General features: G+C 38.8%; 1 protein-coding gene across 2 annotated transcripts in view; it reads left to right on the top strand.

Annotated features, from left to right (window-relative positions):
• LOC150074954 (transportin-3-like) overlaps positions 1-24,102 on the top strand; it is a 742,971-nt gene that overhangs the window by 37,189 nt on the left and 681,680 nt on the right. The window contains exons 2-3 of one of the 2 annotated variants that reach the window (XM_090388987.1): positions 9,186-9,275; positions 22,001-22,114. In XM_090388987.1, coding sequence (XP_090245113.1) covers positions 9,186-9,275; positions 22,001-22,114 — 204 coding nt within the window. The remainder of the gene's footprint in view (positions 1-9,185; positions 9,276-22,000; positions 22,115-24,102) is intronic. The other variant, XM_090388988.1, reaches the window with a different exon arrangement.

The following is a 24,102-nucleotide window of genomic DNA, read 5'->3' on the forward strand; positions in this document are numbered from 1 at the left end:
CCATTCAGTCCTTTTTCAACTACATTAATTCTGCTATCATCATCATCATCCATTTTCAATCCACTGCAGGATGAAGGCCTTTCCAGCAACTTTCCAGTTCTTTCTGTTTTGTGCAATGGCCATCCATTTACTACCCATGAACTCTTGAATTTCATCTGTCCATCTCCATTTTTGTCTTCCAGGTTTTCTTTTAGCTCCTATTGGGTACCATTCAGTTATTTTCTTATTCCATCTGTCCTCATGTCTTCGAGCTATGGGTCTTGCCCAAGAACATGGTGGGAGTATACATTGGGTCATTATTTTACATTTCAGACGAATTGATCTATTACTCCTAAGTATGTGACTATATTTCCTGAATTCTATCCAACCGAAATTTATTCTTCTCTTGACTTTCAGCCATTTATCATTATTACAGCTAATGACTTGTCCCAGATAAGTATACGAATCCACTTTTCAATTACTGCTCCTTCAATGATTATATCCGTTTCTGTGGCATACTTGTTCTCCATTACTTTTGTTTTAGCCATATTCAAACTTTAGTCTGAAATCCTTGCTAACTCTGCATAACTTATTAAGATTTTATTCTTAATTCTTTGGGATCATGGCTTATGATCACTATGTCTTCTGAAAATTGTAAATGGTTTAGGTACTCTCCATTCACATTGACTGCTCTCTGAGACCAGTCCAATCTTCTGAAAGCTGCTTCAAGGGCAGCTGTAAACAACTGTGGAGCTATTGTGTCTCCTCGTCGAACTCCTTTCTCAATTTTAAATTTACTACTGTTTTTAACTAGTCTAATAAAGGAGGTAGCATTATCATATATTTTCTTCAAAATCATAATGTATGAGATGTGTATGCCTTTTCTTTCCAGTGCCTGAAACATTGCCTTATACTGTATGGAGTCAAATGCCATTTCAAGTGACTCTTGACTAATGTGAAGGTGATCCATAGTTGAGAATCCTGTCCTAAAGCCGGCTTGCTCTTTCAATTGATTCTCGTCAAGTATTCTTTCTAATCTGTTAGTAATGACCCTTGTGATCAACTTGTAGATGTGGAACAACAAGGTAATTGGTCTATAATTTCCAATTTCCAAACAGAAACCATTAGCAAGAAGTGATCACGGAGTTATATGGTGGACGATGAGGGGGGGGGAGAAGAGCGAGAGCGAGCGAGCAGTAGGTAAAGGATTGGTTTAATTTCAGGAAAGGAAATTACAATGCCTTAAGGTGCTACATGGCCTCTGTTAACTGGGTAGATATCTCTCAAGGAGCGAATACAATTGAATTATGGTATACCTCCTCGAGGAGGATTCCAAGTTGGATGAATAATGAAGTTGCCAAATTACTTGAGCAGAAAAAGACAGCATGGAAAAGTTAGAGCAATAAAAAGTACTGAAGCCTATAACAGCTACAAATTGATCTGTAATAATGCTACTGAAAAGGTTAGGCTGGCAAAGGCAGATTATGAGAAATCACTGGCAAAGAGGGAGGGGGGATAAGGAATTCTTCACATATATAAATGCAAAGAAGAGAAGGACAAACCAGATCGGACCCTTATGTAATGGTCGTGGGATAGTATTAGATACCCCAGCTGAAGTTGCAGATGAACTCAACAGTTACTTTGCATCGATATTTACAGAAGAAAAACCCTTCACATCAATGAGACATTCTGGGAGTGAAGTTGAAAAAAATGTAATTAGTGATGTTGAAATTTCACATGTTTATTTAAATGAAAAACTTTTGAGCCTACAGGCTAGTAAGGCTCCTGGGGTTGATACCATTTACCCTGTAATCTTAAGGGAGGCAGCAAGCGAGTGCATTGAACCATTGAGGCTAGTCATGAGAGCATCACTGCACTCAGAAGTGATTCCATTGGATTGGAAAAGTGCCCAGTGTATCTCCAATACATAAGGGCGGTTCAGTGGGAAATTACTGGTCGTTTAGTGTAACTTCAGTAGTAGGGAAAATCATGGAGACTATGATCAAGGGTGGAATTCAGGATCACTTAGATAGAAATGGAATTCTGATGGTTTTGTAAAGGAAAATCATGTTTAATTAATATGGTTAGCTATTGGACAGGGTCACTCAAGAGCTGGACTTAAGGAATAATTCCAACGTTGTTTATTTGGATTTCAGTAAAGCATTTGACTCAATCCTACATGAGTGGTTACTTTATAAGCTGGAACAGGTTGGAATTACATATATTGATGGATAGCAGGATGGTTTCAGGGCAGGAAGCAGAGGGTTGTTATAAATGGTTATTCCTCAGATTGGGTTGATGAAAGAAGTGTGGTTCCCCAAGAATCAGTATTAGGACCATTGTTGTTTTTTATTTTCATAAATGACATCGATGAAGGGATAGAGGGCATGATGTCTAAATTTGCAGATGTAAAGATTAGTAGAGTAGTTAATGATTGCCACCAAGCAGAGCTTCTTCAGAACAACCTAGATAGACTTCAGAGATGGTCAGAAAATGGCAGCTATGTTTTAATCCAGCAAAGTGTAAGGTTTTGCACCTGGGAAACAGTAGCCTCAAAATAACTTATACACTTGGCGGAGTTGAACTAAAGCCAGTAGTGGAGGAAAGGGACTTGGGTGTTATGATATAGTCAGATATGAAGTTCTCCGAGCATTGTAGACTGGTTGCAAGGATGGCACATGGTGTCCTATCGATGATTTAGCATTAGTATTAGCATTAGTAGAGGCATTTGATGTAAGAAAGCAAGCTTATGCAGCATCAGCCAAAAAAAAAAATAAATAAAATAAATAAATAAAAAATAACCACTTCCACTTCACCCCTCTGTTCGTTCGAAATACCTGTCCAGCTGAGCCTTAAACTTATTTAGGCTATCAACTTCCACGACAAGGGATGGAAGTCTGTTCCACCAACCAACCGCCTGCTGGCTAAAGGCAAATTTCCTCACGTCTATCCTACATCTGTCTTTCCTCAATTTGAATTTATGCCCTCTCAGGTGATTATTCTGAGCAAGAGGAAGAATCCCATCAGCATTGAGCATGCTCAAACCATTCAAGGCTTTATACACCTCTATCAGATCATCTCGCTGGTGCCTAGTCTCCAGACACTGTAATTTGCAAAACTTAAACCTTTCTTTGTAAGAGCACCCCTTTGTTCCATTCACTAACCTTGTTGCTCTTCTCTGTACTCGTTCCAGCAGTTCTACATCCTTCTTGAAATGAGGCCTCCAGACCTGTATACAGTACTCTAGGTGTGGTCTGACCATTGCCTTATACAAGGGAATAATCACCTCCTTATCCCTGCTAGAAAAATTCCTATATATCATTGACAATACACCATGAGCTACTCTGCACTGCTCAGAGAACTTCATATCTCCCTGCACAACCACCCCCCAGGTCCCTTTTATTCTCCACCACTGTCAGTGTATTACCATAGAGTTGATACGTTGCTCTGGGGTTGCTGTTTCCCATATGTAGTACTTTACATTTGTCAATGTTAAACTTCATTTGTCACCTCTCAGCCCATCTGCTCAACCTTTCCAGATCCTGTTGCAGTAGCATAGTGTCAGTAGTATCCTTGACAACCCTTCGTATCGTCTGCAAACTTGGACATTAAGCTTGATATACCATCATCAATATCATTTATAAATAGAGAAGATCTCTGTCTTCTCCCCCTCAACCACCCCTTTATCCATAGCAGCAATTTGTCTTCAATGCCACACTGCTCCAATTTGTGCAGCAGTCTTCCATGTGCAACAGTATCAAAAGCCTTTCTAAGATCCAAGTACATAATATGAAAGTTATTCCCTGCATCCAGTTCTTTTGTGACTGCATCATAGTATCCAATCAAATTGGTCAGGCAAGACTTCCCCTTAACAAAACCATGCTGTGTCCGAGCTGTAACAGAAATCTTGTCTAGATGATCCTGCAGTGCTTCTTTAACCAGTGCCTCCATTAATTTTCTGGGAACAGAAGTTAAACTAACAGGTCTATAATTACTTGTGTCGCCCTTTGATCCTCCTTTGTGAATTGGGGTCACATTTGCACATCTCCAGTCCATGGGTACTTCCCCTGAGTCCAAGGAAGCTCTCATAACTATGGCTAAGGTTTTGCCTACTTCCTTTGCTGCCTCCCTCAATACAACCAGATAGATCCCATCTACCCCAGGTGCCTTTCTTGTGTTTATCTTCAACAATTTCTCCTCCACTTTATTCTCACTTATTACAAGATTCTCTAGCTTACTGCCAGAGTTTTATTGAACAATTGCTATTTGCTATTTATTGAACAATTGCTAGTAGAGATAAGGATGTCATAATCCTATTATACTGTATAAGGCTATTGTTAGACCATTGGAATACTGTGTTTAAGTATGGAGACCGCACCTATTCGACCTTCTTGAAAGGGTCCAAAGATGGGTAACTCACCTGGTGAGATCGGCAAAAGGGCGTCCATACGAGGAAAGACTTCGAATATGTGAGTTGCAGAGCTTCAAACTAGGCACCTTAGAGGAGACTTGATTGAGGTGATTACGGCTCTGAGAGGCATAAGTAGGGCTCACAATACCAGTCAAAATCTTAATACCGGTATTTTGGCATTTTAATTTATGAAACCGGGATATTGGTATTCCACAAAAAACATTTTTCACATTAAATTTTTATGACAGTTAGATGCAATAAAATAAGGATAAAACAAGTAATTACTTGAATTCATGTTTTAAATCAAACTTTTATTACAATAATAAATATTCTAGCAAAAATTATTAAACATACAGTTATTCTAAAAACATAAAAATAAGCATCTACATTACTGTCCGAATAAAGTGAGCTCTTAAGAAACTAAATAGTGTTATTATTTAAACTGGATCTAATTTTGGTGCATATTTAGAGCGGCAGAAAACGTCCTTTTGGATTCTGTGCTGGTTGGTGCTTTGTACTGAGATAGTCGTAGATGAGTTTCAATTTAAACCCTCCCCATCCTTATTCCTCATCTTCAAAAAATCTTATTTCCTTTTTGAAAATTTGAAATAGCAAATGAACCATCTCTATCTATTCGACATAAGCAGTTGTCTTTACAGTACACCTTTAAATTGTGAAATCCCTGTGCTATCATTCCACGTGGGCATTATTTTTGAGCCACGTTGGGTGGAAGAAAACGCCCTTTTTTGTATGGTCCACTGTACTGTGATAGTCGTAGATGAGTTGCAGGTTTACCCCCCCTTATTCCCTCATTTTCCAAAAATCTTATTTCCTTTTTATCACAAATATAAAAAAAAATTCCTTTTTGACTTTTTACGATGCTACATCTGTATTAATGAAAGAAAGGGATTGACATTTAAGCTTGGTAAGGTAACCAGATCTGAGTTGTGGGTGGGGGGGTTATTTACATATTTATTAATTTTTATTTCCCTGTACCTTAGTATTGCTATTAGTGGCACTTGTTATTATTTTTGTACAATAGCTCCTCTCAAGCACCACAAGCTACCTGAATGTGTTCAAATATCAGAATTTCCAGGAGTTTCATGACTTTCAAGTTTCCGTTACATTTGTATTGTGTGTAACAATCCCTCACTTACAAATTCTGATATAATAATGATTTGTTGTTGATTTTACAACCTTTATATGAATAAATCGTAAACAATTATTTTTTAAATTAGTACCGAAAAACTGATATTTTGTATCAATACCGGTATTTTAATTCCTGAAAAAAATGACCAGAATGTCGGTATTGTAAGCCCTAGTCCCTTGTCAGGTCACACCTTGAGTACTGTGTACAGGTCTGGAGGCCTCATTTTAGGAAAGATGTAGAGCTGCTGAAATGAGTACAGAGAAGAGCAACGAGATTGGTGAGTGGAACCAAGGGTTGGTGTTACCAAGAAAGCTTAAGTTCTGTAAATTGCAGTTTCTGTAGAGGCATCTGCGAAGTGATCTAATTGAAGTGTATAAGGCCTTGAATGGATTGAGAAAGCTAAGTGCTAATGGGATTCTTCCTCTTTCCCAGATTACTCACCTGAGGGAGCATAAATTCAAATTGAGGAAAGACAATTGTAGAATAGATGTACGGAAATTTGCCTTTATCCAGCAGTTGGTTGATAGTTGGAACAAACTTCTGTATGTTCTAGTGGAGGTCAGCAACTTAAATAAGTTCAAGGCAGAACTCGACAAACATTTGGAGTGAATGGATGGGTGAAATGGGAAGGTGTTTTTTTTTTTTTGCCTGATACTATATAAACTTGCTTTCTTGCATCATATGCCTCTACTAATGCCAATGTTGTTCCCTAACACAGCCCTGCTGGTTTCTAGGCTGCTGCTCATTCCAGTGGTATCAGTTCAAGAATCACTTGTCAACACTGCCCGTAATTACTGTTAATCTGTTAGGTTGTGTATCTCTCCAAAGCTAACAATTTTCCAACCCACCTAATGCTGCCTCGAGAGCATCAGCAAATATTCTTGCACCCTTTCTATTTAAGTGTTTCTCATCCCTGTAGAAGCGTCCCCCCTGTTAACAAGCACAAAACATACTGAGAAAATTCTACCCCACAATCCTTGGATAACCTCTCCAGGGCTAAATTGATTGACAAGGCTCTCATTGTTAAACACTCTTCAATCTTGTGTGGGCAGAATTGCAGGCACTTTTCAAATTTAACCCTAATTCGTGACTTTTTTCAACATTGACCTATACATTAAGTAAATGTGCAGATCTCCTTATCTTATCTTAATGTCATTAGTGCTGACGTGTCACCTTTTGTGCCCTTAAAAGATATCTGCTCTACAGCATCTTCAACTTTTCCCCTGGCAGACATACCCTGGTCGTATATGTTGTGAATGCTGTTTTGTAGGACAGATACCCCCCCCCCCCCAACCTGATTGCATTGTAGGGAACCTACCAAGGAAGCTGACACTGTATTCATCTGGCCTGATCAGTGTGGGATGTGACTTGACCAAAAACTCCCGCTTTGAGCACCTTTGTCTTAAGAATTAATCCCCCTCATCAAAACCAGGGCTTTGCCTATTACCCCACCCCTAAATTTCATCAGGGGTCCTACCACCTTAATTACTAATAGTCTCCTCCCTGTGGAGGGTGGGTTTGCTCTACAGGGGAAAATTCTCTGTTTCTTGCAGTTTCCTGTTGGAAGCCTTCCTGCCATTCACCTTCCTTGCCTTCACCACTTATCCAAAATTTATACTGTCACTCCTGTGCTTTCCTTCCAGTAATTTTTTTATTTTTTTTTGTCCCTTCATGGTAAGCTCAGGTGATGCCAGGGTTCACCCCACCAGAGCATCTATTCCCTACTACATGGCCTGGCTCGTGTCTGGTATGGGAACTATTGATCAGTTGTGGTCCACTGGCCCCTATGCTAACAGGCTGAATGAACATCATAACCTTGCCTTACACTACATATACCACTATCAAGAGAACTGATTCCAGATATATAGAAACCACCAGTGCTGCTTGATGCTAAACACAATGTTCTGTCTCTCATCCAGCCTCTACACTACACCAGTGGTCTTCAAACTTTTTTGGTCACGCACCATTATTTTAGTTAAAAGGGCTAGCATGCACCCCGGAATAAAAAATTAAATATATATTTTTTAAAATTATAAATCATTTACATGAAAGGCATTGTATCTAAAATCACATATAATTTTAAAAGATCACAAATAAAAAAATACAAAACAAAATTAAATTGAAGTACAAGTACAAAATGCGATACTTGAATGTGCATGATCAGACAAAGCTGTGTGATGGCAGACAAAGCCACATATTGGAGTATTAAAAAAAAAAACATTTATTTATAATTTTTATTTTCAATTTTGTTTTGAAAAACTAAAGTTTTCATAATTAATAAATATTGATTTATTGCAGATTATCTCGTGCACCCCAGTTTGGAGGCCACTGCACTACACCACAGTATGTTACATAAACTGTATATCATTCACACTATCTGGGCTGTATGGGGTTCTGTATTCAGCACAAGAGAACTGATTGTGGAGTTGTGGGGAACAGTGGCGCTTTTTTTTTTTTTATGAAAACCCTAAATACAAGAGGTATTAGAACCTGTAGTACTTAGTACTGTGCATGGGTTGGAGGTTGAGAAGACAAAAGAAGATATTTGTTGACATTAGACTTCAACTTCTGTAGACTGTAAGTCATTAATATAAAAGAGGAAAAGAGTGAGGGAAAGAACTGAACCTTGGGGGACACCAGCATTGGTGGAGAAGTTAGAAGACAGAGCCAACTACCATCACCCTCAGTGAGCAGTCAGAGAGAAAACTGGATAACCAATTACAAAAAACAGTTGGAAAACCATAAGATGGAAGCTTGTTTAGGAGACCTTTATGCCAAACACGATCGAAAGTCTTTGTGATGTCAAGAGCAACTGCTTGTGTTTCACCGAACTTTTCCATTGAATTTGTCCATAAATGGGTAACATAAGCCAGAATATACTGCTGATCATTGATCAGATGGAAGGTTTCTAGAATCGATTTCTCCATTACTTTAGAAAGTAGAAGTAATTGCAGTGGGACAATAATTGGATGGGAGGGATTTGTCACCCTTTTTAGGAACTGACTGGATATGCGCAAATTTCCAAGCAGAAGGAAAAACACCTTTGGAATAAGAAATTGAAAAAAGGCGGCAAAGGACAGAGTAATTCAGGAGTGCAGGTTTTGAGAACAAGTGGAGAAATACCATCAGGACCTGGATCTTTCTTATCATCAAGATTCGTCAAAATCCTTTTGACGGAAGACCATAGGAGGCATCGAATGGAGCTTGCTGGGAATGATGGGAGGTGTTTTACCAAGATCATTAATACATAAGTTTGAAGATAAAAATGGGATGCTAGCAGGTTAGCTTTATCCTTGGCTGAAGTGACAATAGAACCATGAGGTTTTGACAGAGGTGGGAGAAGAGATGGGCAAAAGTTGCTAATTGTCCCACCATTGTGAAGGTGCAAGCAGAGGATTTCACTGTCACAGACCATCTGGACTTCGCTGAAATTGGGTCCACCTGACTTGAGTGTCACCCAAATATCAGTTCCATCAGCGTTTTAGCAAGTACAGCTTGTCTGGCATGTCTAAGAGAATGTCTGCGAAAGCCTCATCCAGCCCTTGTTTGATTTTGAATTGCTTTTAAATTTTAACAAAATTTGATATTTTACAGATTATTTTGGATATTTTGATGTGAAAAATGTTTTTTTTTTTTTTTTTGTAGGTTTATGCATGGAAAGTTTCTGATGAGTTACTGCACCATAAGATGGACCTTGAGTCTTGTTACTTTGCTGCTCAGACTATGAGAACAAAGGTATTTTTTAGGTGATTTCTTACATGTTGTGTAACTTGTAATATTTGGTCTGCTAATTAAGAACTTAAATAAATTTTACGTAGAGATATGACTTTTTTAACAGCAGCTTTTAGCATCTTAAAATATCATGCATATTTTCAGTATTATTATAATTTTTTATACAACTAGAATAAAAGAAAATGCGCCACTCTTTTCTTACGAAAAATCATTTGTTTGTCTCATTTTAAGCAGTGTCAGTTTGGTCAGTGTGAAGTGTATGAACCAGATTCAGCAGCATAGTTTGTGGCTGTTGGATAGGGTTGCCAAATATCTGACTTGAAGCATGACAATTTGGTTTTCTGGACAGGTGTCCTCTTTCGGATGTCATTTGTCTAGATTTTTCCATTTGTCTAGTTTTTTTAAAATAAAAAAATTCAAGTGAAATGTGTATTTGCAGCAATTTTGTCAGATTTTTATAAATTAGACTTATTCTGAACGTCTTTATTCTAATGTTTATTCTCATCCAATGTCTTTTGGAGTATGTCTGCCAATTGGCATTTGCACATATGCAGTGTAGTCTTTTCTGTGTGAACCACGTTAACTGCCCATGCATACAAACAGACATGCGCGTGTGCACACAGACACTTTCACACACACGAGCATGCATGCATGCACACACACGCGCGGACACTCACGCATACACGCACGAGTTGTGTATCAATGCTTAGTAAGCTTTACGGTACTGGTTGGTTAAAGTATTATGCTTCAAATGTTTTATTATTTATTTATTATGTGCCCATCTTAAAAGCACCAAAATGATCAGCATCATACTAATAGTGGTTGAAAAAGAATACCTCCATTGCATAGGTACATTAATGAAGTATTAAATGAAAAAAAAATTAACTTTATCAAACACATTATATCTGAAAAACAAATAAGAATCAAAGAAACACTTTGTTTGCATAAGATGGATCTGGATCTGCCTTTAAATATTATATATCCACAATTTTTTTTTTTGAAAAAAAGTTATTTTGTTTTTATAATTATCTTATATCCAAAATCATATTTCACTCTGAAAAGTTAATTTTCTCCTTTTTGGATTTTAAAATGTGGAAATCATATTATTGGTGTATCCCAAGATAAATTAGCATTAGCATTAGTAGAGGCATTTGATGCAAGAAAGCAAGCTTATGCAGCATTAGCCAAAAAAAAAAAAAAAAAAAACCCACTTCCACTTCACCCCTCTGTTCGTTCAAAATACCTGTCCAGCTGAGCCTTAAACCTATTTAGGCTATCAACCTCCACGACAAGGGATGGAAGTCTGTTCCACCAACCAACCACCCGCTGGCTAAAGGCAAATTTCCGCACGTCTATCCTACATCTGTCTTTCCTCATAGTGCTTTGGTATTAGTATTGGCAAAATGATGTTAGGTAGCAAAGCTTATATGGCACCAGCCAAAAGAAACATAAAAAACACTTTATCTGCTCATTCCTACTCATTATTTGGCTAGACCTCCTTTAAATTTATTCAAATTCATACATTAGGTGGAAGTTGATTTCAACAATCAGTTACTCTTTGGCTGAATGCAAATTTCTGCACATCTATTATGCAACCACTCTTTTAAAATTTAAAAATATGTCCTGTATGTGTGTGTGTGTGAAAACAAAGGACTTAAATCATCAGCCATGAGTGGTAATACAGAATGACAGATGATACTGAAACTGTAGAATACCGATAGTGTACTTACAAATAGCAGAGAAGGCATAATTCAAATAGCAGAAGACTACTATAGAGAATTATACAAGGAGCAAGGGAATTATGCCAGCAGTGGGGAAGATGGATCACAAATTAGTAACACATACGACATACCCAATATTCTTCCTGATGAGGTAGAACATGCGTTGAAGAAAATGAAGAATCAGAAGGCCCCCGGGGGGGAGATGAAGTTACTGTAGAGTTGTTAAAATATGGAGGAAGAGACATGACACAAAAACTGGCAAACGACGTGGGCACCTGTACATGGTGAGGGGACCTCCCAGTGATGGTGCTGGTCTTCAAGATTAGCATCACTGGGATCTTAACGTCCACAGCCTAGGTTCCAGGCTAACATCAATGGAATCTGGCACATTTGCCGTGTGCTGCGACCTGTGGAAATTCAGAAAGGAGGATCCTGGTGGTTGAGGGGGCCCAGCTTCAATACACTACTTTGGCCCCTGCTTCGACAAGATGGGTGGTCCTGGATGGCTTGGCCATGATCAATCGGCTAGTAGGTTTTCCTGCAAGGGTCAACCATTTCAATGCCGTGCCCCTATTCTGAGTCCGAGAGACAGGACTCCAGCTGGCAGAGGTGTGGGTATATTGTCTGGGTAGCCCTGGCATTCCACTCTTGAGCGCGTTTTTTGCTTGCCGGGTAGTGGGCGTCCCATTTGGGCTCCGTGGTGGGAGGGGAGCCCGGGCTCTGAACCATTCCAAAACACTTATGAACCCTGAAACTCCAAACTTTTCTCGTGAGGCCTCAACATGCTCCCTACAAGATCAAAATACAGATGAACAGAATACTACTACTAATGCAGCCAAACGGCCAAGAACGGAAGAAAAATCAGGACCAATCCCATGCTTCTTGGTTATCTATTCAACATCTGAAAGACCCATTGGAAAGATATTGTCCTTCTTTATTCAGAAGGGACTGGAAGGGTTGGCAGGTTCGTTGAAATCAGTGAAACAGCTACGCTCTGGCAATATCTTAATAGAAACAAAAAATGAAAAGCACTCAGAACAGCTTCTTTGAGCCACCTTAATCGGGAGAATTCCGATCATAGTTACCCCTCATAAGGCATTAAATTCTTCTCATGGCGTGATCTCGGAGTGGGATCTTATGGAAGTGTCAGAGGAAGAAATCTGTTCCGAACTTAAGCTACAGTGACAGCTGCCAAGAGAATATTCATACGTAGGGATGGGAATTTAGTACCTACTAGAAACCTGATCCTTACATTTAATATGCCAATATTACATAATGAGATTAAAGCTGGGTACCTGAACTGTAAAGTAAGGCCATACGTACCAAACCCTTTAAGATGCTTCAAGTGTCAAAAATACAGACACTTGCAAATGGCCTGTCGTGGTTCCCTTGCATGCGCTCGATGTGGTGCAAAGGACCATGAAATAACTGGATGCTTGGCTACGAAAGCTGCATGTATTAACTGCAATGGAGAACACCCTGCATATTCAAGAGCTTGCCAGCGGTGGAAGGAAGAAAAGGAAATACAACGACTAAAGGCAGAACTTAACATCTCATACCAAGAGGCCAGGAAAGCAGTTAAACCAGTAAGTAGCGTAAAAGCAACATACGCTGAAAAGGTATCCAAGAAATGCTCGATTGGCACTCAAACGGATATGACTGTACCAAACGCCCATCGCCCGCTATCTATTAAGTTCAGAAAAACCAGCACAGAAATCTCAGTCAGCTGCCACTCCAATATCAGTATCTCCCAGTGCTCCAGCACTCTTAAAAGTGAGCACTAAAGTAACATTAGAAAAAAACTCAACAGCCCATGTCAGTACAAAAAAAATGGATGTCGAAACCAAGGAGATACATGTTGATTCAGTCTTGGAACTCTTTACGGAGGAAGAAATGGACACAGGATAGCACCCATTCTTCCCCCAAAAAAGAAAAATCCAAGACTGACAAAAATAAGCCCTCAGAACCTCGGAAGCCGCCTGATGGACCCACCAAGCCAAAATAATGACTAAAATCCTACAGTGGAACTGTCGTGGTTTCCAGCGAAATATTGATGACATCAAGGCACTTCTGCAAAAGCACAAGCCAGTGTGCTTTTGTGTACAGGAAACCTATTTAAAGGCAAATGATGATCCCATCATGCGTAACATTACCATCATTCGTAAGGACAGAATTGTGGACGGTCCTGCTCATGGAGGAGTTGCAATCCTCGTGAGCAAACGGATTCCCTTTCAGCCTTTGCAACTTACAACCAGCATAGAGGCTGTAGCAATTTGCCTTACAGTGGGGTTCCTATTAACCGTTTGCTCTCTTTATTTGCCACCTGATATTGACATCTTCCAGGAAGACCTTGATGATCTCATCATGCAGTTGCCTCCCCCTTTATTACTTCTTGGGGATTTTAATGTACATAACACACTGTGGGATAGTGCTAACATTAATGGAAGAGGATGAGTCATAAAGCATATGCTCACTGACAATGAGCTCTCCCACCTAAATGTGGGAACAAACACCTTCTTCCACATGCCTAATCGTACGTTTTCTGCCATTGATCTTTCTGTCTGCTCCCCTTCTCTCCTTCCTTCACTTATTTGGGAGGTGGAAGAAAACCCATATGGAAGCAATCACTTCCCCGTGATAACCACCCTAACTAGTGGTAGACCATCTCAGCCATTTAGTTTACCACGGTGGAAGATTGAGCAGGCTGACTGGAATGCCTTTCAACATCTGGAAAATCTTGACATCAGTACAGTCAGTCAGGAGCATATCAATGATGCAGTCGTGTACGTCACAGAAAATATTGTCCAAGCAGCTGCAATTGCAATCCCAAAAAACATCCATCCGGTTTCCACTATTTCCTAAAAAAAGGCACAAAACAAAGCCTGGGGGATATTCCACCGATATCCCATGAGCAATAATCTAATATCATTTAAAAGTGCATATGCAAAAGCACGTTATATCCAACGTCAGAGCCAAAGGAAATCTTGGATCCATTTTACATCATCCATAACACAGACTGCCAGCTTAAAAGTAGCCTGGGACAAGATCCGGAAAATGAAGGGAGAATACCCACCATGCCCTTCGCTGATCCTTGAGCACAATGGATGTCCAACTGCAGACCAAACTGCAGTTGCAAATACTCTATTATGATGGGGGGGCGTATGATGCAAATGCATCATACGCCCCCCCCCCAGAGTTTTTGGCCCTGAAAGAGAAACATGAGAAATATCCATTAAACTTCTCTTCAAAATGGCTTGAACCGTATAATAAGCCCTTTACACAGGAAGAGTTAAATACAGCACTCTTTCTTACACATAAGTGCTGTGGGGCCAGATGCCATTCACTACGAAATGATAAAACATCTGTCACCACATTCTAAAAATCGCCTATTAATTTTATTTAATGGAATTTTTCTTAACAAACAATTTCCGGATTCATGGCGAAAGGCTATCGTTCTTGCCGTCCCAAAACCAGGAAAGGATCCTAGAAATCCTTGTAACTATCGTCCTATTGCTCTGACAAGTTGTTTGTGCAAGGGAGCTGCAGATTTAAAAGGCAACTGCAGAAAACCATTGATCACCTTACATCTTGGTCATTGGCTAATGGGTTTAGATTTTCATCACAGAAGACTGTTTGCGTATACTTCTTTTGCAGACGTAATCTTCATCCTGAACCAGATTTAAGGCCTGGACAAAACATCCCAGTCGTAGCAGAAGTCAAATTCCTTGGACTTATTTTCGACAAAATGCTGGCATTTCTTCAACATATTCATCAGCTTAGGACAAGGTGTGTTAAAGGGCTTAACATCATTCGTGCCCTTTCGTCAACTTCATGGGGCACAGATCGGTCTACCCTTCTTTGTCTCTATCGAGCCCTTGTCCGTTCTAAACTCGATTATGGGTCTCAGGTATATGGATCTGCTAGAGATAGCGTACTTCGGTGGTTAGATCCAGTCCACCATCAGGCTATTCGGACAGCCACAGGAGCATTTCGCACATCTCCTGTCCAAAGCCTTTACGCTGAAGCAGATGAACCATCCCTATCTCTTCGACATAAGCAGTTGTCTTTACATTACACCTTTAAATTGAAATCCCTGCCTGATCATCCCACGATTTTCCAAATGTGGCTCAGTTTTTGAGCCACATTTGGAAAATCTCTACAACACCTGTCGACCTGCCAACAGCCCTTTTGGTATTCAGATCCAAGGGCTGTTAAATGAACTAAACATGATGGTAGACAACGTTGCTCAGTCACCAAGGCAACTCCTTTCACCCTGGAATGCACCATCTGCCAACTTGTGACTTCTCCCTTAAGATCATGGAGAAGACTAGTACGCTGCCTGCCGTCTATCAACAACTCTTCGCATCACATAGGAGCCGACCGGGCTAGCCGAGTGGGTAAAGTACCTGCCCGGCAACCCAAGGTCGCGGGTTCGATTCCCGCCTCGGGCTTGGATCAAAGTACTGCAAAAAACCTTGGGAGGTGCAATATGGCCATAGAAGCCGATGCGCCAACAACTACCAAATCAAAAAAAAAAAAAAAAAAAAAAAGCATCACATAGGCTGCAGTACTCTGACTTTCTGCCAGTCTATACAGACGGCCCAAAGTCAGAATCTTATGTGGGATCTGCTGTCGTATTTCCTCACCAAGACATTATCATTAAGATCCCACAAGAAACTAGCATTTATACTGCAGAGTTGCATGCAATTGAAATAGTCCTTGAGTTCATTATAAATAGTGATTACCAAAGGTATATGATTTATTGTGATTCATTGAACGTGTTACAGGCTCTACTATCGATGAGGTACAACTCTCATCCAGTCCTGTCCTGGATCCGGCAGATGCTTTGGTCTGTCGTTGAATCAGAATTTGACATTTGCTTCTGCTGGATCCCAAGCTACGTTGGGATCTGGGTAAATGAATTAGCTGATGCCACTGCTAAATCAGCCATTTCCCTGGATAATCATTGCCTGTCAGTCCCCTATACAGTTGGCAAATAATACACTCTAAATTATATTCCCAATGGCAAGACTCTTGGCATGGACAGACCGCAAATAAACTACATCATATTAAGCTTGTAATCATGCAGTGGCAGTCCAGTCTACTCAGGATCCGAAAAGAGGAAGTTGTTCTTGCTCGGATCATAGTCAAAGTCATAGCCATCTGGCCATTTACACTCAGTCAGATTTTAGGTGACAGAGACAACATGTCTGATGTTTTTAACTTTTTACAATCGATCAATTTATATACAAAGATTTAAGTTTATATTTTATACCTTTTTATATAACCTTTAACCATAGTATCTTATATTTACCTTTTTGACATGGTAGCCTGTTTTTAGGCTGACCAATATTTTTGTATTAGTTTTATTTTTTGATTTGGTGCATTATGGCCATAGCTGCCGAATCGCCATTATAAACCAAATCATCATCATCAAAAACTGGCAAGACCCTTCACAAAATGCATTAGAAAAAAGGTGTGGTGCCTAAGGAGTGGAATAATGCAATCATAGTTTTGCTGCATAAGAAAGGAGATAAATCAGAAATTGAAAATTAAAGACCAATTAGCTTGTTATCCCACATTTACAAGTTGTTCACAAGGATTACTAACAGATTAGAAAGAATACTTGATGAGAATCAACCAAAAGAGCAAGCTGGCTTTAGGACAGGATTCTCAACTATGGATCACCTTCATGTAATATCACAGCTAATGGAGAAAGCAAATGAATATAAAACACCATTATGCCTGGCATTTGTGGATTATGAAAAGGCATTTGACTTCATCAGCATAAGACAATGTTTCGGGCACTGGAAAGACAAGGAATAGATACCCCATATATTATGATTTTGAAGAAAATATATGACAACGCTACCTCCTTTATTAGACTAGACAAAGACAATAGGAAATTTAAAATTGAGAAAGGAATTCAACAAGGAGACACAATATTTCCGAAGTTGTTTACAGCTGCCCTTGAGGAAGCTTTCAGATTAGACTGGTATTTAGAAGGGTACCTAAACAATTTACAGTTTGCAGATGACATTGTGATCATAAGCCATGATCCCAAAGAATTAGAGAAAAATCTTAGTCAGTTATGCAGAGTTAGTAAGGATTTTGGTCTAAAGATGAATATGGCTAAAACAAAAGTAATGATGAACAAGTATGCCACAGAAAGGGATATAGTGATTGAAGGAGCAGTAATTGAAAAGGTGGAGTCATATACAAGTCATTGGCTGTAATAATGATAAATGGCTGGAAGTCAAGAGAAGAATAAATTTTGGATGGATAGCATTAAGGAAATATAGTCACATACTGAGGAGCAATATCCCAATTTGTCTGAAACATAAAATAATGAACCAATGTATAATCCCCACCATGACTTATGCAAGTGAAACTTGGGCACTCACCAAAAGAATGGAAGAGAAGCTGAGAACGACACAGTGAAGAATTATATTGGGAATCAGACTGTTAGATAAGAATAGAAACACATGGATTAGGCAGCAAACTCAAGTAAAGGACATTCTTATCAAAACTAAAGAACCAAAATGGTCTTGGGCAGGACACATAGCTCGAAGACATGACTACAGATGGACTAAAAAAATAATAACAGAATGGTACCCAAGAGGAGCTAGAAGAAAACCTGGGAGACAACGACGGAGATGGATAGATGAAATTCATGAGTTTGTGGTAGTAAATGGATTGCCATTGCACAAAACAGAAGGAACTGGAGAGGCCTTCATCCTCCAGTGGATTGAAAAATGGCTGTGTGTGTGTGTCAGTCAGTCAGTCATCTGAGGAGTAAAATTAAGTCACCACACAGATGCATAATTTCCAGACTACAATTTATAGAAATTCAGTCTTTCTAGCAGTTCTGCAATTTGTATCCATCTGTGAATACTGATTTGTGTGCACTTGTTTGTTCAACGCGAGGGCATGCATCTAAGGACCTCAGTCCATTGCAAATCGATATGTGCTGGCCAATTCAACTACTGGTCAGCACGTGCTCACAATCAACTTCTTGGTACAGAGCGTGCCCTACTAACCTGCATCTGGACCCACTCCAGTTATGTGGATGAGAGAGAGAAAACAAGAGGCAGAAGTAGAAGGGAATCACCAAGAAAGAAAATGATGATATGAGCTCAGGACTCTGGGTGTGCCAAGCCCATACTCATCAGATATGAGTCCCTGGGATTAACATGTTTTTTATCATCTCACCCGCAGGCTACGAATGAGAGGCTACGAATGAGAGGCGATCACTAGAGTGAAGGCAGATCTGACTGAGTGCAGTTACTCTACCAGTGCCTTAGATAAATGTGACCTACAAACCTGTGACCGAGTGGAAACCCCAGGTCCACACGTAACGATGACCCCACCTTGACTGCCTTTATCCCATGCTACCTGAACCTGGCGCAACAACTCTCAAAGGTCTTACGGATTTATGGGATAAAGTGCTTGCAGCTTCCAGGCAGTAAGCTGCAGTCCCTTGTCTCCAGAGCAAAGACCCTGATTCCTCCACTCTTGTGGAGTGGTTCGGTGTACCGCATTTCCTGCCGTGACTGCACTGGCTGCTACTTTGGTGAATCTGGAAGAAGGCTCAAAGATAGTCTTCCAGTACGAGAGAGCTATCTGCTCTCTCGTACTGGTTTAGAGCACTCAGCGATCCTTGAACACTTCTGGTCAACCCAGCATGACATCGACCCGCAGCCTGACATTAAGATTATCGACCGTTCTTGTCAGTACTGTCACCGTGTCTGGTTAGAGTCAATTCACATTTCATGTTGTGATTCTTTTAACCGGAACAGAGGAGCTTGTGTCTATCCCATCATTGAAGCAACCATCCTTCTGAATGATAGACGTTGGCATCATTCAGCAAACCGAAGCTTTGCAGTCACAACCACAAGTCTTTACTTCCAACTGTTAATTGTTGTCTGTACCTGTGTCATGCGGTTCACCTTGCATGACCACCATACCGGACATTCTTTTCAGTTTTTTGTATTAATGCTTTCCAACTGATGAAGGGCAACCTATGCCCGAAAGCTATTGATGTATGTTTATTTTTAACTTATTTTTACTTATCTTATGTGTTTCCTGTTAAAAGGATTTTAATAAACCAGTGTTCCCGTATTTTCTCAGTAAAACTGAACCTCATTATCATTGTAAATATTTATCCATGTAAATACTAAATTCCAAATAAGCAAATGCTTAATGTACGGTGCTCACCTTATACAATCTGCAATAGTTATTAGGGTGAAATGATGGCTAAATTTTGGGTTGAATAATTAAATTAGTAAATTAAAAAGTGAGATAAAAAATAAATTAATTTAATTTAACAGAATTTAAAATAAGTGCAAGGAAGCAGAAGTGCACAACTCTGTTCCTGGTTGTCATGAAGGAAAGTTAATTAAAAAACTGAGTAATTTAAAACTGATAAGGCCAATAGTCCTAACGATGGACTTTCGTTTAGTTAAAAACGTCTTCAGTTGGCAGAGTTGAGCAGAGAGTGAGCGCATGCTGTATTTAAAAGAAATATCTATACTCCCATGATGCTCTTTGGAACACGTGGGAATCTCAAATGTGAGAGATTCCAGACTGGGGAAAGACTGAAGGGGAGTTTTGCATTAATGATAAGTTTAGAGTGGTGACGGAACCATTCAATAATGAGAGCCTCATATTGGAGAATTTTGTAGCTGGTTTTTAGTTTAACTATAATAATGGTGGAATCAACTTGGGGGGGGTGAGCATGTATTGTGAGCTCGGTGCTAGATTGTCCTGTTCTAAAACTGTTATAGTGATAGTATGCATGTGTGTGTGTTAGAGGTTTTTGTGGAACCGAACTTTGTTGTAGTGCTTCCAATATAGCAAGCATTACAGTTTTGTTGGCATCTGATCAGATATATTATGTTCATATCGCTTGTTGGGTACTTGTGTGTATCTTTATATGTATTGAATAAAGATCCGAGTTTGTTGTATGCTGAAAATATGAGAATGATATTTGTACCTGTAAATACCCGACGGAACTGTCTTGTGAGTTCACTGTGATAGGGAAGGATGATACGTGTATTTGCTTTAGTAATATGTTTGGTTGAGTTGCCAATATTACTTTTTGCAATGAAAATAGTGTGTTGAATTAGTTGGGGTGGATAGTTCCTAGCTATAAACTTTTTTGTTAGATATTAGAGTTCGTTGGATAAGTCATCTTGTGAGGAGGTATATTTTATGGCGTTATGAATTTGGTTATATAGGACGGCTTTTTTTGTGCTAAGTGGGTGGTGCGATGCGAAGTGTAAATATTTCCCTGTGTGTGTTTTTCTAAAAATCTTGGTGCCTGTTTTGTAAATGGTAAGATTGAGGAAATTGATTTGATTGTCCGCTTCAATTTCAAGTGTGAATTCCAGTCTATCGGATATCGAGTTGAATTTTGAAAAAAGATTGTCTGTTGTGGATTTATTACCTATTATAAGTATATCATCTGCATAACGTGTGTATAATTTTATCTCTGAAGGGAAAGGGTGTAAAATTTGGTTTTCTATTGTAGCTAAATAAATTTCAGACAAAGGGGCAGAAATACCTAGACCCATGGGTAGGCCAAATATTTGCTGAAAAATTTTGTTGTGGAATCTGAAATATCTGGCATCTAGTAATAATGAAGTGAGTTCTAGGATATTGTTAATGGAAAGAGAGGTGTGTTTGGTTAAGGTGTCATCAGTCATTAAGAATTCTCATAAGTCTTGTAATGTGAATGTTATATGCACATTTGTGTATAAAGATACTACGTCGAAAGACGCCAAGATGTTTCCATCGGAAATTGTAGTGGTACTTATTTTCTGGAAAGCTTGATTGGTATTGCTGATTTTAAATTTCGAGAATCTAGTGAGAGGGGATATAATTTTAACTAAGTAAGTGGATAAATTAGCAAAGGCTGATTTACTGAAGGAAATTATTGGTCTTAGGGGGTGGCCAGGTTTATGTAGTTTGGTGATACCAAACATGTGGCCGACCGGGCTAGCCGAGTGGGTAAAGTACCTGCCCGGCAACCCAAAGGTCGCGGGTTCGATTCCCGCCTCGGGCTTGGATCCCCGCCTCGGGCTTGGATCAAAGTACTGCAAAAACCTTGGGAGGTGCAATATGGCCACAGAAGCCGATGCGCCAACAACTACCAAATCAAAAAAAAAAAAAAAAAAAAAAAAAACCAAACATGTGAGAAAGAATGTTGTTACGAATTCCTATCTGTTGTAGTGTATATAAATTGATTTCTTTGTTTTGTCTGAGTCTCCTTAAGATTATATCAAGTTTGTTTTTTAGTTTGGAAATATTATAGTTATTATCAATTTTGTATGTGTCTTGGTCAGTCAGAATCTGTTCCATTTTTTTTGTATAGATGCTTTTGTCTAAAATTACGATCATGTCGCCTTTGTCTGCTTTTTGTATTACGATATCTGAGATATTACTTAATTTTTGTATATCTTAACATCATAAATGCAAAACTCCCCTTCAGTCTTTCCCCGGTCTGGAATCTCTCACATTTGATATTCCCACATGTTCCAAAGAGCATCATGGGAGTATATATATTTCTTTTAAATACAGCATGCGCTCACTCTCTACTCAACTTTGCCAACTGAAGACGTTTTTAATTAAATGAAAGTCCATCGTTAGGATTATTGGCCTTATCGGTTTTATATTACTCAGAGTTTTTTAATTAACTTTCCTTCATGACAACCAGGGACGGAGTTGTGCACTTCTGCCTCTTTGCGCTTATTTTAAATTCTGTCAAATTAAATTAATTTATTTTTTATCTCCCTTTTTAATTTACTAATTTAATTATTCAACCCAAAATTTAGCCACCATTTCACCCTAATAACTATTGCAGATTGTATGAGGTAAGTACCATACATTAAGGATTTGCTATTTGGAATTTAGTCTAACAATCACGGTATTTTAAGAACACTATAATTTCTCATATTGCCCATGTAAATACTTATTTCTCAACATTATTTCCTTTGTATTGTATAGATCCAGTATGCATTCCATGAACTCCCAGCTGAATCCCACACTTCCCTGAGAGATTCTCTGATAGATCACATTGGTCATGTGACACAGGGAGCAGCACCAGTCATTGTGACACAGGTATGCACATATAAACATAATTTTTGAACAGCAGGGTCAAATCTTCTATTTTATATCAGTGTGTGTGTTTCATTGCACGTGTATCATTTGACATAAAACAATTATTTTGACACATGAACATGTGAGCAATACTTATTGTCCAAATAATTTGAAACTTTTGTTGTAATTTGCATTCCATTTTTCCGTTAGTGTATGCAAAATAGGATCAATGTACAGTACCATACAGTGGAATAATTCTGACCTCTGATGCTGCATGAGATATAAAGAGAGAACAGCTTAATAGATTCCAGCTATTACTACAAAATGAATGTAGATGAAAAAATTAAAATAAGAATAATTGGTCTCAGAACTCTGTTAGAAAAAAAGTGGATATGGGAAGCTGTTCTTCCCGAAAAGAAACATTCAAAGTAGAAACAGTTAGATTATATAAGCATAGCTGCTAACTCTGGATTTATGATGGAGAATCTATCTTTTCTATTGAGCCCCCTTCTCTGGCGTAATATTCACTGAGTGGACAGAAATAATGGGATACCTACCAAGTAACAGGTAGGCTCACCTCTTGCTCTGATAAGGGCAGTGGCGAGGCATTGAGTCCACTAGTTCACGAAAGTGTTCCACAGGTATTTCCATCCGAGCTTGCTGCACTGCTGTCCGTAATTCCGTCACATTCCTGGGTGGAGGATCTAAAGGACCTTTCCACAGCATACCAAAGATGCTCCACAGGGTTCATGTCTGGTGAAGGGAGGCCATTCCATGGGGTAAAATCTGTGGGATGCTCTTCAAACCATTTTCTAGTCACCATGGCTCTGTGGGGAGACACATTGTCCTGCTGGAAGAGTCCATTGCCCAGTGGATGCATGTTGACCATGAATGGATACTGATGGTCTGCAAGGATGGTCACATAACCTGGACTGTTCAGAGATGTGTCTAGACCAATGGTTCCCAAACAGCACCGCGGGTTTATTTTAAATTTTCGAGGAAAACAGCGATAAGAAGATAATCGACACATGACATGGTTTGAGCATGCTCAATGCCGATGGGATTCTTCCTCTTGCTCAGAATAAATCACCTGAGAGGGCATAAATTCAAATTGAGAAAAGACAGATGTAGGATAGATGTGTGGAAGTTTGCCTTTAGTCAGTGGGTAGTTCGTTGGTGGAACAGACTTCCATCCTTTGTTGTGGAAGTTGATAGCCTAAATAAATTTAAGGCTGAGCTGGACAGGTATTTGGAACGAACGGAGGGATGAAATGGGAGTGTGTTTTTTTTTTTTTTTTTTTTGGCTGATGCATAAGCTTGCTTTCTTGCATCATATGGCTCTACGAATGCTATTGCTAATTATTGTTTTACATAATGCTGTAGCAAACAATATCGGTGTGCTGGACGTTTCATCACAGATGCTGAAGTTCAAATAAGTCTGATTTTGGTCTGGTGCACATTTGATAAAAAAAAACACTTTACTTTACTTCGTAAAATTATAAGAGGAGTTTACCTCAATATAGTACGTAGAACACTTCCGTATGATACTCTCCAGAAATTAAAACAAAAAAATCGAAAAACTTATATTAGAGTAACAAATAGTTTAAAAAATAATTAAAAATCAATTTAACACAATTAAAAATAAGAAAATTAATTAAAAGAATTTTAACAAAAAAATTCTTTTAATTAATTTTCTTATTTTTAATTGTGTTAAATTGATTTTTAATCATTTTTTAAACTATTTGTTACTCTAATAAGTTTTTTGATTTTTTCCATTTTAATTTCTGTAGAGTATAATATGGAAGTGTTCTATGTACTATATTGAGATAAACTCCTCTTATTATTTTACAAATATTGATATCAATGTAAAACATATTGAGCATTACAGCTCTGGTTCATACTATCTAACTTTGCTTTACTGTAATTGTTTAAGGGAACAATATTTTGCATTATTGCCCTATTACAATATTTTGCATTTTTACTTTCTAACAATATTTTGCATTATTTTA

The sequence above is a fragment of the Mastigoproctus giganteus genome, chromosome 14 (assembly GCF_048544385.1).
Source record: "Mastigoproctus giganteus isolate SK-2022 chromosome 14, ASM4854438v1, whole genome shotgun sequence".
Classification (NCBI taxonomy): domain Eukaryota; kingdom Metazoa; phylum Arthropoda; class Arachnida; order Uropygi; family Thelyphonidae; genus Mastigoproctus; species Mastigoproctus giganteus.